The sequence below is a fragment of the Trichoderma evansii genome, assembly GCF_050947405.1.
Source record: "Trichoderma evansii strain SZMC 28006 chromosome Unknown GGI43scaffold_2, whole genome shotgun sequence".
In the NCBI taxonomy this organism is placed as follows: domain Eukaryota; kingdom Fungi; phylum Ascomycota; class Sordariomycetes; order Hypocreales; family Hypocreaceae; genus Trichoderma; species Trichoderma evansii.
This window is the reverse complement of record NW_028145204.1, coordinates 1,100,827-1,114,165: the sequence shown is the minus strand read 5'-3', so window position 1 is coordinate 1,114,165 and position 13,339 is coordinate 1,100,827. Positions and strand designations below refer to the sequence as shown.

Below are 13,339 nucleotides of genomic sequence, written 5' to 3'. Positions count from 1 at the left end.
GATACGTAAATTAATAGCTTGTTATTGTATTGATATTTCAACCAAGAAAAATTACTCCTCGTATCCCCGCAACATAACCCAAGTTCACGGTGAATCTATATATGCAAAACCACCCTCTTTTGTTTTAAAGGCCAGACCTCGCTTTTTCTTATGCGACATGTACAAAGGCTCGCTTCTTGGCACTCTTCTCCCGGCTCTCCTCCTCCCATGTCTCGTCCACGTACTCCTTGACGCTCTTATCCCGGATCTGCATGCCCACCACCTTCAATGCAGCGATATTAACTCCCATCTCGTCTTTCTGCTTCTTTAGCGTTGCTCGCAGGTTAGCCCGGATATTATCCATCATAACCTTCATCGTGCGGCTAGCAACAATCTGCTTGTGGTGCGTCTTCAGCATGAAGAACAAAATTCGGCATGTGAGAGGAATGTTCATTGACCGCATGGCGAAAATGTTGATGAATGTGAAGAGGATGGGGACAGAGGCAAATGGAAGAACCAGTAGTGCGTCGTGTAAAGCGGAAGCCTTGATGCGCTGGAGGACGGACATGACGTGAGCCTCAGCGGTAATGTTTCCAAGAGCAATGAAAACGGGATTTCTCTGAGGAGGCATGGCGTGAGGGTTCGTGAGCTTGGCTTCCTCGTACTCCTTCAATAAGTTCAAATCTGCCATGCCCATCTCCAGAGCTTCCGCTATCCTCTCACCGGCCATCAACGTCTCTGTGGTCTGCTTTCCTGCGGCGGCAATTTCGCCGTTTTCGTCGCCTCCCTCCTGGTCTTTCTCCAGAGAGGCCGTCAAAGTGCTCTCGTACAGCTCTTCCATTTCCTTTTCTCGTTCTTCCTCAAGGAAAATTTGCTCGTCAGTCTCATCCCATACGCGAATGCTCTTGTCGTGACTAGCAGTCACAAGGAAATTTCCGCTGTGGCTCATGGCTATTGACCACACTTCACCGTGGTGGCCATCTAGCCTCTGAATCTGCTCGAATTTGTCTCCATCCCAGTATCGAATTGTTCGGTCCTTGCCGCTGCTGAAGAAATGATGACCATTGCCGTCAGAGTTGTGAGGGACAAATGCTACTTGTAGGATACTGTCCTGGTGTCCAAACAGAGCCTTGTGGCAGTCACCAAAGTCGAGACCCCATATTCTAATGTTTTTATCAGCCGAGCTTGTAACAATAAGCTTGCTGTCGTAGGAGATGTCCATGCTTAGCACAGGCAGCTTGTGTCCGTAAAGGTTGAGGTATAATTTGAGGGAGTCGACAAAGAACACTTTCACTGTGCTATCCAAGAGTGATACCGCCAACAATTTGGAATCAGGTGAAAATCGGAGACTGAGAATGTCATCAGAGACTTTAAGCGCTCTGGATTGAACAAGCTTAAGCTTGGGTGTTGTCCTCCTCGTTCCCAGAACCTGCTCCTGGACAATCTTGAAGTCCCAGAATTTGGCGCTTTTATCAGCACTTCCGGAAACAACAGATCGTCCATCAGGGTGAACTTGCAGTGCCCAGATAGCTCCCTCGTGTGCTTCGACGCTGTCTAGGAGTGATGCAGACGCAACGTCAAATAATTGCAGTTCGCCATTCTTTGTTCCCACAACGATGACCTTGTCTCCAGGGAGGAAGGCACAGCAGAGCGCATATCCACACTCGAATGTTCGGATGCAAGTCTGAGTCTTGATATTCCAAACCTTTAACAAGCCATTGGATGCTGATGCCAACATCTTGTCATCTGAGCTCAGTGATAGAGCGCGGATGTCAGCCCTGTGTCCTGGGATCTCGACTGAGAACGCCTTGGTGTAATCTGGGATATCGTCCTTTTGCTTCTTATCGCTCTTCTCCTTGGGATTTACACTGTAGTACTCCAGCTGGTTGTTGGTGGTTCCAACTATCAGGTAGATTTGCTTTTGTCCAGCAGGCAGAGCCCAATCAATTGAACGGACTTTGCCACCAGTTCTTAGGATGACATATTGAACGAAGACATCGCTGATGTCGGCTTTTGATACATCATCCAAAGTATCGTCTCCGTTTTCCATTTCTTCATCCTGAGGCTTAGCATCCTTCTGCTTCTCACGTCTTCGCCGTCTCTTTCGGGCCAGGCCTTTTCGAACTTCAGATTCTGATCTGATGCGCCATACATCGACGCTCTTGTCGGAACCGTGGACAGCAAAATAGTCTTTTTGAGGATGGAAAATAACCTCAGTAGCTCGATCCTTGTTTTGTCGGAAAAGGGTTCCTCGGTTTTGCAAAAATTGTGCAGAGGCGACAACTTCTACGCGTTGAGCAGATGAGCTCAATCCATCCGCATCCAGTGACCACACCTTCAGCTCTCCGTCGTTGCCTGCAGTAATACAGCCGCTCAAGTCTGGAGAAACACCAAGTGCCCAGCACTCGCCGTTTGTCTGTGAAATATGCGTCTCGATGCAGTGCTTCGAAGACAAATCCCAGAGCTTCAAGAGGGAGTCCTTTCCGGTAGACAAAAGGAACCCGTCTGATAACTCTTCGTCGTTGAGTGCCATGGCTTTATTTCCGTCTTCATCCTGCAGCTTGGCCTCGGGTTGCAAGAATTTGATTCCTGTGATCTGATCTTTGTGTCCTCGAAGTTTGTACAGGCCGACTTCTGCGACAAGGTCCCAAACAATAATGTCGGTGTCCTTTGAACCACTTGCAAGTCGCACCCCGGACTTGTCAAAGGCAAGGTGTGTGATTGCCGACTTGTGACCATTGAAATTGACTATAACAGTGGCGATTTTGCTGTCCCAGATACGAATGCTTCCATCTTCGTATCCCACGGCAAACATGTCCTTATCCACGCCGCTCTGCGCGATGGCAGTGGCGGAATAAGAGCATCTTTCATCTCTCCATCGGCTGATTAACTCGCCCTTCTTGATATCCCAGCATAAAACCTCCTCGTTCGCGGCAGTAATGGCTTGGCCTGCGCCAGTCCCCGTTCGATCTTTGGATGTCCAGATGAGATTCGATGAGCCGGAGAGAATGGTGCCAAACGATTTGGCGTGCTCGTATTTGCTGCAGTCAATGGTCAAAACACGTTCTTCCAAGCTCGCAAATGTCAGTATAATCGACTCACAGGTATGATTTGACCATGGCTGCCGTCTCTCAACCTCCAATACCGGCTTCTGCTCGTACCAAGGAAACTTGCATTTACATGCCGCAGCTAGCCAATTGCGCAGATGGGATATTTTTTTTCGAGAGCTTATCGATAATAGGCTGGAGTGGCGCTACTGCTCTAGCTTGCTTATCTGTCACGTGGTGCGCTGCCCCCCAGCTTGACGTCTTCAGCAACGTAGCTTAGCCCCACCACGGGGGTCGGAGTCGTCAACCAAGCTCCAGGACGATCCGGAGAGGACACAGCAGATTCCACGACACCAGCCGCCACGATGCTTCTTCTCGACTACCAGAACGCCCTCATTCAATCGGTGCTTACCGAACGATTCTCGGGGTATACACGAGCCCAATTCCAATTTCTCAAGACGAGCCGAGCTGACTGCGGCACAGTGCCCCGCCCGTACACATCGACCAGACCGTATCCGACTTCGACGGCGTCACGTTCCACATCTCGACTCCTGAAGTGAAGACGAAGATTCTACTGTCCCTCCAGATCCGATGCTTCAAGGACTTGGCCAAATACGGCGCTGAGCAGATTCTCCAGCGAGAATATGGACAATATGTTGTTCCGGCTGAAGTTGGCTACGACTTCTCGGTGCTGATTGACCTAGAGAACCTACCAGAGTCCAAGGGTAGGCCGATTTAACTCCCAGCAGCACTACTCCCAAACTAGAAAGCTCACTTTGGAATATAGAGGAACGCGACGCGTTGGCGATGCAATTCGCTTTACTGAAGCGCCACGCCATGGCTGCCCCGTTCGAGCAAGCATACGAAGAGCACTACAAGCTGAAAGAGGAGGCATCTAAATTTAGCTCAGAGGATGCCCCCAAGGGTGTGATGGAGGGAGGAGAGGTCAAAGCCATCCACTACCGAGAGGAGGAGGCCATTTATGTAAAGGCCAGCCACGATCGTGTCACTGTTATTTTCAGCACCATCTTCCGAGAGGAAACCGATAGAGTGTACGGAAAGGTCTTTATTCAGGAGTTTGTCGATGCCCGAAGACGGGCTATTCAGAATGCACCCCAGGTGCTGTTCAGAAACGACCCCCCACTTGAGCTGCAGGGCGTTCCTGGAGTACGAGACACCGGCTCCGGGGAAATCGGATACGTTACTTTCGGTAAGAACGTCCTAGATTTGATTGGATTCGTTGTATTGACTTTCTCAAAGTTCTCTTCCCAAGGCACCTGACTCCCCAGAGAATGGCTGCCGTCATCTCCCATATCCAGACGTTCCGAGACAACTTCCACTACCACATCAAAGCTTCCAAGGCATACATCCACTCTCGAATGAGGAAGCGAACCGCAGACTTCCTGCAAGGTGAGTTTGATACAATATGTCACTGCAATGATGGAGTATTTGTTAACGTGTATAAAGTGCTGCGTCGTGCGCGTCCCGATAACGAGGAACGAGAGAGGAAGACGGCCAGCGGCAGGACATTCAAGGTGCAAAGCAGCTGAAGAGACTCTCGCAATCCATAGATTTTCTCTCTCTATCTGGCCAAATTAGAATTGGGCATCATCTGTTGAGCGGATGCGGCCTCTGACATGGATGAGGCGGCGAGTGGTGAGGTTCATAATTGTAGGCAATGAATTTTATGATAGGAGCCATATAGCCCATAACTCTGGAATTTTCAGTAAACAAAAATCAATATTTATTCATTTCGTTTTAACTTCATTCGTATATATGAATTTGCCAGGGTGCAGTGTCGATCTCGTTTGGGGTAAACGTTTTTAATTCGCAGGCAGTCAAATGTCACTATGCAGAGCGTAGCCTGTGGCGCTACAGTAGCAGTGAACATGCCACTATAAACTGATTTTACCAAGCTACCAGCCTCGGCCTCCAAACTTGGACCCTAAACCAAACACTCTCGATGCCCAGTCGACCTACGGGTCGCAAATACAATGGTATGGCCATTTGGAGCCTCAGCACCCAACAAAGGCACGGATCATGAGGAGCAGCCTAAGAAGAGGCCTGTTTCCTGGCCAGATTCCTTGAGGAGTAGTGAGGTTGGGCCTCTAGAAGCCGCCAAAGCATGGGCACCCATGGTTGGATTCTCTCTAGTAGGTCTCGCCGCGCTGCAGCTATATGCGAACTACCTGCGGCGAATTCCAGGAGCAGCTTATGTACGGCCAAACTTCTTTCGGAATCGGAGCTTGTACGGCAAAGTAACGAGTGTTGGAGATGGCGACAACTTCCATCTGTTCCACACGCCTGGTGGGAAAGCTGTGGGCTGGGGGTGGCTGAGAAAGGTTCCTGAGTCAAGAAAAGAGCTCAAGGGACGAACTGTAGGGACTCTCCTTCTCCTTCTTCCCATAAACTATACTTGGGGATGTGCTAATTTGAGACGTATCATAGATACCCATTCGCATTGCCGCGGTTGATGCGCCGGAGGGAGCGCACTTTGGGAAACCAGCACAGCCCTACTCAGACGAAGCCCTGCAGTGGCTTCGAAACTACATCTTGCACCGAAATGTGCGTGCATACATCTACAAGACAGACCAATACGAGCGGATCGTTGCCACTGTCTACGTCCGCAGGTCTCTGTTCCGCAGGAATGTCGGACTGGAGATGATCAAGAGTGGACTGGCCACCGTATACGAGGCAAAGAGCGGCGGCGAGTTTGGGGGGCTGAAAGACCGATATGAGAAGGCTGAAGCCAAGGCAAGGAAAAAGCGCAAGGGAATGTGGGCGGGGGATCCAAAGACCTATGAGAGTCCGAGGGAGTACAAGACAAAGTGGGCGTCACAGCAAGGCAAAGCGTAGGCCATTACAATGGTAAGTACTTTTTACTCCGCAAAAATGACTGAGGTCTCACTGGTTGTCATAGCACACATTTGTTTGTTTTGGGGCTACCTATCTATAGATTGAGTCTGCGGCAGCGGGTGTTTCGTGTGTTTAGCCAACCCCATGCTTGAGCTTGCTATAACCATGATGTTTTCATACGATATACACTTCACTTGTATGGCAATCGCCGAGGCTGGAAATCAAAGTCAAGCAATCTCTCCGTAGACGGTCAGGCAGGACGATGTGAGACAGCACCGAAACTAATCCACGGAACGCCGAGGGGAGACTTGGTCGAGGGATACACCGGTTGGTGGAAGCATAAACGGATCTGAGCTGTCATCATTTGGTATGATGGACGGCTGGGTGTTGACGCAGCGGCTTGCACAGACTTGTCTTTGCAACAGCAAACAGAAAAGTCAAGATATAGACAGCCAACGGTGACATGAGCACACGATGGAGGTAGCCATGGCTTCTGAGCTTTGGCCAACAGTAAGGGCGCAGAAGCGAAGGCTGGCATGATGGCTTTGACAGCTTTACACTTATAATAGTAGCATTACCAAAGGCATCTGGTGATCCCAGCGAGTGCTCCAGATTTTGGTGCTACGACTATTTTCGGCTGTCTTCCGCAGACCTGTTTATCCACTACTCATTCCCAGGAGGAAACTTCCTTTATTTTCATGGTGCCGTTTCAGCTCAAAACTAGTAGTTTATCTGCCAAATTCTCGTGTGTTTTTATGGCTAGTTTCGATGGCTTAGCAGCTGTGCCCGTATAAAACAAAGCTTCTGTGTTTCGTCTTTTGGGGGGTTCCTGGACCAAAGCAAGAGCGGACCGTTGCTTTGTGCCCCTGGCATGATGTGAACGAAGCATCCCGCGAATAGGAACGCAGGGCGGCACAGCGAGCCGTAGACAGAACCGTGCTCCGATGCATCTCGCAATCACAAATGCCGCCAGGGGTACATATCTCTCCGCCTGTGGTTTCTTCTCTTCTCTCTCTTTTCCGAGGGGAAACAGCACAAGAGAGCTGTCTTTGACGAAGCTGAGGGGAATCGTCCATCTTTTTGACTGTTTATTGCTTATTGTGAAGCTCGCCGATAGAGCTTCTGCCATTCCTTTTTTGCTCCCCCTGTAATACTTCGTATACCCACATTTTCATCTCACGATAGTGCTCGTACCTTGCATTCGCTTCATCAATCACGAAGTACAAGACTTCAGTGATACCTACTCTACACGACGCACTGCCACACAAAGAGGCGCCTGATTGGCCACGGCATCTCATTCACCAGCGAAGATTCGGACTGTTGTGCCACGCCGTACCTTGCCGTGGTATTACTCGAAGCTTTTAGGTCTCGTACAGCGGCCGCAACAGACTAAGCCTCGCTCACGCTGTACTCAGTCAGACCAGGACAATCTCGTCGAGCACAATCTCGCTTCGCTTCCGGTCCACCACACCGCCCAACATTGACGTTTTTGTCACTTTTCTTTCACTTATTGGCTTTACTGTGTTATCGCAGCATCACTGCGCAACCTCAAGTCCAGCCCAAAGCAGAAAAGCAAAAAAAAAGAAAAAAAAAGAACCGTTCCTGGTGCTATTTTATAGCACCTAAAGGCTAAAACTGCCCTGAAGCCACTTCATTGTCGGCGCCCAATGCCACTAACCTTATAAGGCTAAGCCCCCTTCCCAGCTGCTCCATAACAGCGTCGGCCAGCAATTTCCCGCATTCTTGGTGCTTTTCATGCTTCTGCCCAACCAGCCACTTCGCCTTCGCTCAATCAAAAATTCAGTCCATCAACACTCATCGCCGGCGACGAGATACTGCTAGAGCATTTTACTATACAGGATACCCGGCCCTGCTGATTCGGCTTGAAATTAATTGTTACGCTCGTTTTTCTCCTCCGATACCCGAATTTTTTTCCATAGTATAATTCGCCTTCAGCCTCGTCGATTTAGTCGCGATCGATTACTTCATTCGACGATCATCGAGCATAGAAACATCGAAAGAATCGTGATGCGATAGCCTCAATCCGCTCCAGCCTCTCTGCACCCCAAATGCTCATTCGCATTCCATCGATACCGACGTCTCGATCATAATTTGCGCCGTCTGTCGCCCGGAATCTGCGACTTTACGCCTCCCCTTCGTCCTTTTATCGATTCGATTTCTCCCCCTAGCGCGGCGCGGTAGCTCAACATGCGATTATCTTCACAACGACGCCGACCGGCGCGACGCCCTCGGCTGATACGCTCAGCTGTTGCGTCTCTGGCAATTTTTGCCCCCTCAATTACATCCGCCTTTAATATTACTGCAGCTCCTGCCGCGAACCTCGATTTCTCACAGCTAGGGAGCATAGGCATTGCTGGAGACTTCAACGGAATCTCACTCTATCAGTTCGAAGAGCAGATCGCACAACCCTTGAGCACAAATGGCAGCGAATACCTGCTCACGCAAATGCCAAATGGCGTCCTCGCTCCCATCGCCGCAACCGACGCGTCGATTCTGGCCATGTGCTCATTGACCCTCAAAGATGGCGCCGAGGGCGTGGTGCTTGGTGGTAATTTTACGAGCATGGACGGCATCAAGTCAACGGCCATCGCCATCTACAATGCGAATACAACAACTTTTACTCCACTCGCGGGATTGGAAGGCGAAGTCAATGCTCTTTTGTGTGATGATTCCAAGGGAATTGTGTATATTGGTGGAAATCTGAAAGGGGGTAATTCGACAAATGCCATTGCATGGAAAGTGGACGGTGGCTGGACAAATCTTCCCTTTGCCGGCTTCAATGCCCCTGTGAGCTCCATTACAAAAGCAAGTAACGGCCATGTTATTTTCGGTGGAAGCTTCACTGGTCTAGGCAATGTGACTGCGCCAAACAAGCTTGATGGCCAGGCTATCAACCTGTCCACTGCAAATATCTCGACTCAGAATACCGCAACCACTCAAGGTTTCGATAACCCCAAGAGTGTCGTCTGTTCTGATGGCTCTGACGGCTCAGGTAAGACTTGGTTGCTGCAAGACGAATCGTCTGGCACTTGGCAAGCGAATTTCGACTTTGGATTTGAGCCTACAAAGTTGCGGCTTTGGAATACGCATGAAGATGGACGGGGCACGAAAACATTCCGTTTTATCGCTTTACCACTCAACGGCATCATGAACTTTACCTACATCGATCCTGCCACAGGCAAAAACTCCAGTTGTACAAGCGAGTGCCCGCTAAGCAATGATCCCAAAGTTAAATTCCAAGACTTTCATTTTGTCAATAGAATTGGCATGAACTCTTTCCAGATTGCGATTTCAGCTTGGTACGGAAAGGGAGCCGGTCTCAACAGCGTGCAGTTGTTTGAAGATAACATCTTCTCCTACGCAATCAACTCTTTCAACGAGCCGTCCTGCAACACCACTTTTCCTTCCAGCGCCTCTGCCACGGGGCCTTGGACAGAGTCGGCTTCTCTACAAAGTGATTCAAAGTACCTGACATCACAGCTTACCGGTCCCATCACCTCGAAATCTGCATCCGTTGTTTTCGTGCCTAACATTATCGAGTCTGGTAACTACTCCGTCAACATGTATACTCCAGGCTGCATACCTGATGGCTCGTGCCAGACCAGAGGTCGCGTTAACATTACCGGCCTCATGTCGACCGGTACTATTAAATCAGAGTTTACTACTTCCATCTTCCAGACCAATAACTTTGATAAATATGATCAAATCTATTTCGGTTACATCGAAAAGACCTCAGATACCTTCAAGCCAAAAGTCACACTTACCCCCCTTGACGGACAGGATTTGAGCGAAATGACCTTTGTAGCTCAAAAGGTTGGGTTCACCCTTCTTAACTCGACCGGTAATCTCAACGGTCTCTTCGACTTTGACCCGAGCAAAACAAAGATCAGTGCCGACACCCTGGACGATTCGCCAGTCAACCTACTGGGCGCAAGCTTCGACCAGAATACCGGCGTTAATACCCTGGCAACATCAGGAAACGTTACTTATATCGGCGGTAACTTCACTTCGGATGCGCACCAGAATTTCGTCGCCATCGATACCAGCGGTAAAATTATGGATATCAACGGAGGTCTCAATGGCCAAGTGCTGGACATGTATCTTCAAGATACGCAGTTGTTTGTGGGAGGAGACTTTACAAACTTGCGATCCAAGGGGAGAAGCGGCTTGAACCATGTGGCGATATATGACACCAAGAGTCAGGCTTGGAGCCCCTTGGGTGCAGGTGTGAACGGCAGAGTCGAGCAGGTTGTGGCATTCCAAGTCAATATTAGCAGCGTTACCGAAAATGCCATCGCCTTGACGGGCTCCTTCTCTGAGTGCGAAGCTTTTGGCAATTTCGAGGCGGTGCCTGTTGACGGTTTTGCGGTTTGGATGCTATCAGAAGGAAACTGGCTGCAGAATCTACAAGGCGCAAATCCCGACTTTGGTGGCATGCTCACAGCTTCTCAACTGAATCTCACCGCTGGTAATTCCCTCTTTGCAGGATCCATGGAATCTTCACAACTAGGAGCAAACGGCGCTGTCACTATGTCTGATGAAGGCCTTGGCCAATTTCCGGTGAACATTCAGTCTGGAGTGCAGTCATCAAGCAACAAGCGACGACGTGATCTCTCTTCCGAGCCCACGTCTGGCGTTCTCACCGGCATATTTTATACCGGAAACAGCAGCAACATTACAGTCCTCGCAGGCCACTTCTCAGCTCGAGCTCCTAATGGTTCTACCATTAATAACCTAGTACTCATCGATGGCACAAACAATGGCACCATCAGCGGGCTCGGATCCGGAATATCTTCTGAGTCAGTGTTCACCTCTGTTACTCTTCTTGGGAGCGTCCTTTACGCTGGTGGCAACGTCACCGGTACTGTCGACGGCAGCAGTGTAGGTGGACTCATTGCTTACGATATTGAATCCAAGTCTTTCTCCAAGCAGCAACCCGCGTCACTACTGGGTGGAAACCACACAGTCTCCGCCGTCACTGTTCGACCCGATACTGCAGAGGTCTACGCAGGCGGTTCGTTCGAGAAAGCGGGTGCGTTGGATTGCCCTGGTGTTTGTATGTATGATACCAACACTGCTCAATGGTCAAGGCCCGGCACCACGTTAGGTGGGCGAGTTAGCAGCTTCCTGTGGTACAGCAAAACTCAATTGATCGCTGGTGGTGATCTTCGTACCAACGGAACCAACACAAGATTCCTTGCCCTTTACGATGCCGATAACCAGGCTTGGACGGACTTTGCAGGTGCTACTCAGATCCCCGGCCCAGTCAATGCCATTACGGCCGGTTCAAACGATAATAGCCAGATCTGGGTCTCGGGCAACTCAGCAAATGGGTCCGCCTTTATCATGAAGTATGACGGCAAACAATGGCAGAGCCCTGAAGTGCCACCTCCTAAGGGCAGTGCTATCCAGAGTCTGCAGGTTTTTACAGTAACCAAAGCTCATGCCTCGTCGAATCTTCTTGATGATAACCAAGTTTTGATGCTCACCGGTTCTATGCCATTTGCCAATGTTGGAATGGCTTCGGCCGTCATTTACAACGGCACCGACTACCTACCTTTTGCTCTGACCAGCACCGACACTGGAGCTGGAAGTATTGCCAGGATATTTTCGCAAAAAGATAACTTCTTTACATCTAGCAGTATGTTTATCCTCTCTATTCTTTATAAATTTGATGTCCTTTGCTAATACCTTACCCAACAGCTAAACACTTGGCACTTGTTTTCGTCGTTCTCATCGGTCTGGCCATTGCACTGGCACTCATTCTTATCCTGGTCGCTTCGGGCATCATTCTCGATCGGATACGCAAGAAGCGCGAAGGATACACGCCAGCACCGACATCCATGTATGATCGTGGAAGCGGCATTCAACGGGTCCCTCCGCGTGAACTGCTCGAGCAACTCGAGAGAAGCCGGCCTGGCGAAGCCCCGCACGTATGAGGCAACAATTGCTCAGAAGCAAATTAATTTTTTTAGCATACATTTCTGATTCAGCGTCCGGCGTTTGGATAGGAGTTGAGAATACGTCAAAAAGACTTATAAAAGAAAAGAGAATGTTCAAAAGGACGAAAGGACAGAGGGCGACACAGAGGGCTGCCATATCCCTAATGGCTCTCCTAATGCGAGGAAAACGCTTGATGGTATATGACTACTGAATACCGATCTATCGCCAACATCTACCTCACGCAAAAGACACTCATTAATTTCTTACATCTTTTTAAAACTTTCGTTCTTACATTTACGAGATTATGACCTCTGGTTAATGTTTTTTAACCCGTCTACTTTTTTTTCACTTTTCCTTCATGGACGCTTCTTGCGCCCAACCTTATTACCCGGATTATTTCCACGTTTTATATTTCTTGACTCTCTTTTACAAATGTTATTCAATGTATAATAAATTTCAGACAGTCTCCGACACAGAGACTGTTGTAGTTCGATATTGTGTCATCTTGCCTTTTTTTCTCCCCTTATCTTGGAATGGAGCTACGAGACAAGCCAATGGATCATCTTTTTCTTCTTTTATTTTTTTCGAGTCAGAGAAGGAGATGGGTAGTTATCATGAAGTCGAAGCTGGTGGAAGATGGCCAATCAACCAGGCCGTCGGGGGTTTGTCAAGGGGAGGGATAGAATAGGAGCCGCCTACTCTGGGCGAAGATGATTTAAATGGTTGACAATGAATAGAATTATTAAATAGTAATGCGTCTCGCGAGAGGTGTTCAGGAAACAATGTCATTCGGATGTTTGAAATGGATATTCGAGTTCATAATATGATTTGACCCGTAGAATCGTAACATTCGTTTCCAATGCTCTCTATTCGGCAAGAGTAGCGATAGCATAGACTTTATTGCAACTTTTTTTGAAGGATGCTATGATTGAAATCGTAAGATTTACGGCTATAGTAAGACATAGCTGGAGTTTGAAATACCATCACTATCTCAAGTTCCTGAAGTTGTATGCATGTGAGTACTCAAAGGGAAGAAAACACAAAGCCATCCCTCATTTCGCTTTACGGGCGCTTCTTTATAAACCATTATCAAACAGTCTAAGTTCATTTTCCGTTGACGAAACTACATCAACTCAGGCCTAGTTATTCCTACAATAATTTCAAAGAGTATCTCGATTTCCTGTATCGTATTTATCCCGTCAACGCGTGATAAAGATATCCCGGCTGCATCATTGGCCAGCGCAAAGCCAAGGAAAGCTCCTACATCACTCTAAGTTATCTTCGAAAATAGATTTCTCATAGATTATTGATTTATCTGTTTGCATCTCCAAATTGGTAAATTGCTACAAACTGTTGCCATTGCTGAGATAAGCTAAAAGAGATGAAATGTCGGCATTTGAATAGGCCTCCAGAACTAGGTTCACCTGTGGCAGTTACTACGTTACAAGAACCATCGTATTCTCTCCAAGCAATCTCTTCATGTGGTCACTTGA

At 48.7% G+C, this 13,339-nt stretch overlaps 4 protein-coding genes across 4 annotated transcripts; 3 read left to right on the top strand and 1 right to left on the bottom strand.

Moving 5' to 3' along the window:
* Positions 1-5: 5 nt before the first annotated feature.
* Positions 6-3,252, bottom strand: GGI43DRAFT_393138 (snoRNA-binding rRNA-processing protein DIP2). The gene is made up of 2 exons (XM_083204634.1): positions 3,082-3,252; positions 6-3,020 (listed from the first exon to the last, which is right to left on the bottom strand). The coding sequence occupies exons 1-2, from the start codon at positions 3,096-3,098 to the stop codon at positions 149-151; spliced, it is 2,889 nt and encodes a 962-aa protein (XP_083064886.1). The 5' UTR covers positions 3,099-3,252; the 3' UTR covers positions 6-148.
* Positions 3,253-3,339: 87 nt separating this feature from the next.
* On the top strand, positions 3,340-4,788 carry GGI43DRAFT_393136 (Arp2/3 complex, 34 kd subunit p34-Arc-domain-containing protein). The gene is made up of 5 exons (XM_083204633.1): positions 3,340-3,453; positions 3,510-3,751; positions 3,814-4,236; positions 4,287-4,436; positions 4,494-4,788. Exons 1-5 carry the CDS (start codon positions 3,392-3,394, stop codon positions 4,574-4,576), a joined length of 960 nt encoding a protein of 319 aa, XP_083064885.1. The 5' UTR covers positions 3,340-3,391; the 3' UTR covers positions 4,577-4,788.
* Positions 4,789-5,020: 232 nt separating this feature from the next.
* On the top strand, positions 5,021-5,882 carry GGI43DRAFT_379432 (thermonuclease family protein; the record flags this gene model as incomplete). The annotated part of the gene is made up of 2 exons (XM_083202838.1): positions 5,021-5,404; positions 5,475-5,882. 2 exons carry the CDS (start codon positions 5,021-5,023, stop codon positions 5,880-5,882), a joined length of 792 nt encoding a protein of 263 aa, XP_083064884.1.
* Positions 5,883-7,551: 1,669 nt separating this feature from the next.
* Positions 7,552-12,023, top strand: GGI43DRAFT_149093 (cortical protein marker for cell polarity-domain-containing protein). The gene is made up of 2 exons (XM_083199403.1): positions 7,552-11,544; positions 11,607-12,023. The coding sequence occupies exons 1-2, from the start codon at positions 8,091-8,093 to the stop codon at positions 11,840-11,842; spliced, it is 3,690 nt and encodes a 1,229-aa protein (XP_083064883.1). The 5' UTR covers positions 7,552-8,090; the 3' UTR covers positions 11,843-12,023.
* Positions 12,024-13,339: the final 1,316 nt, after the last annotated feature.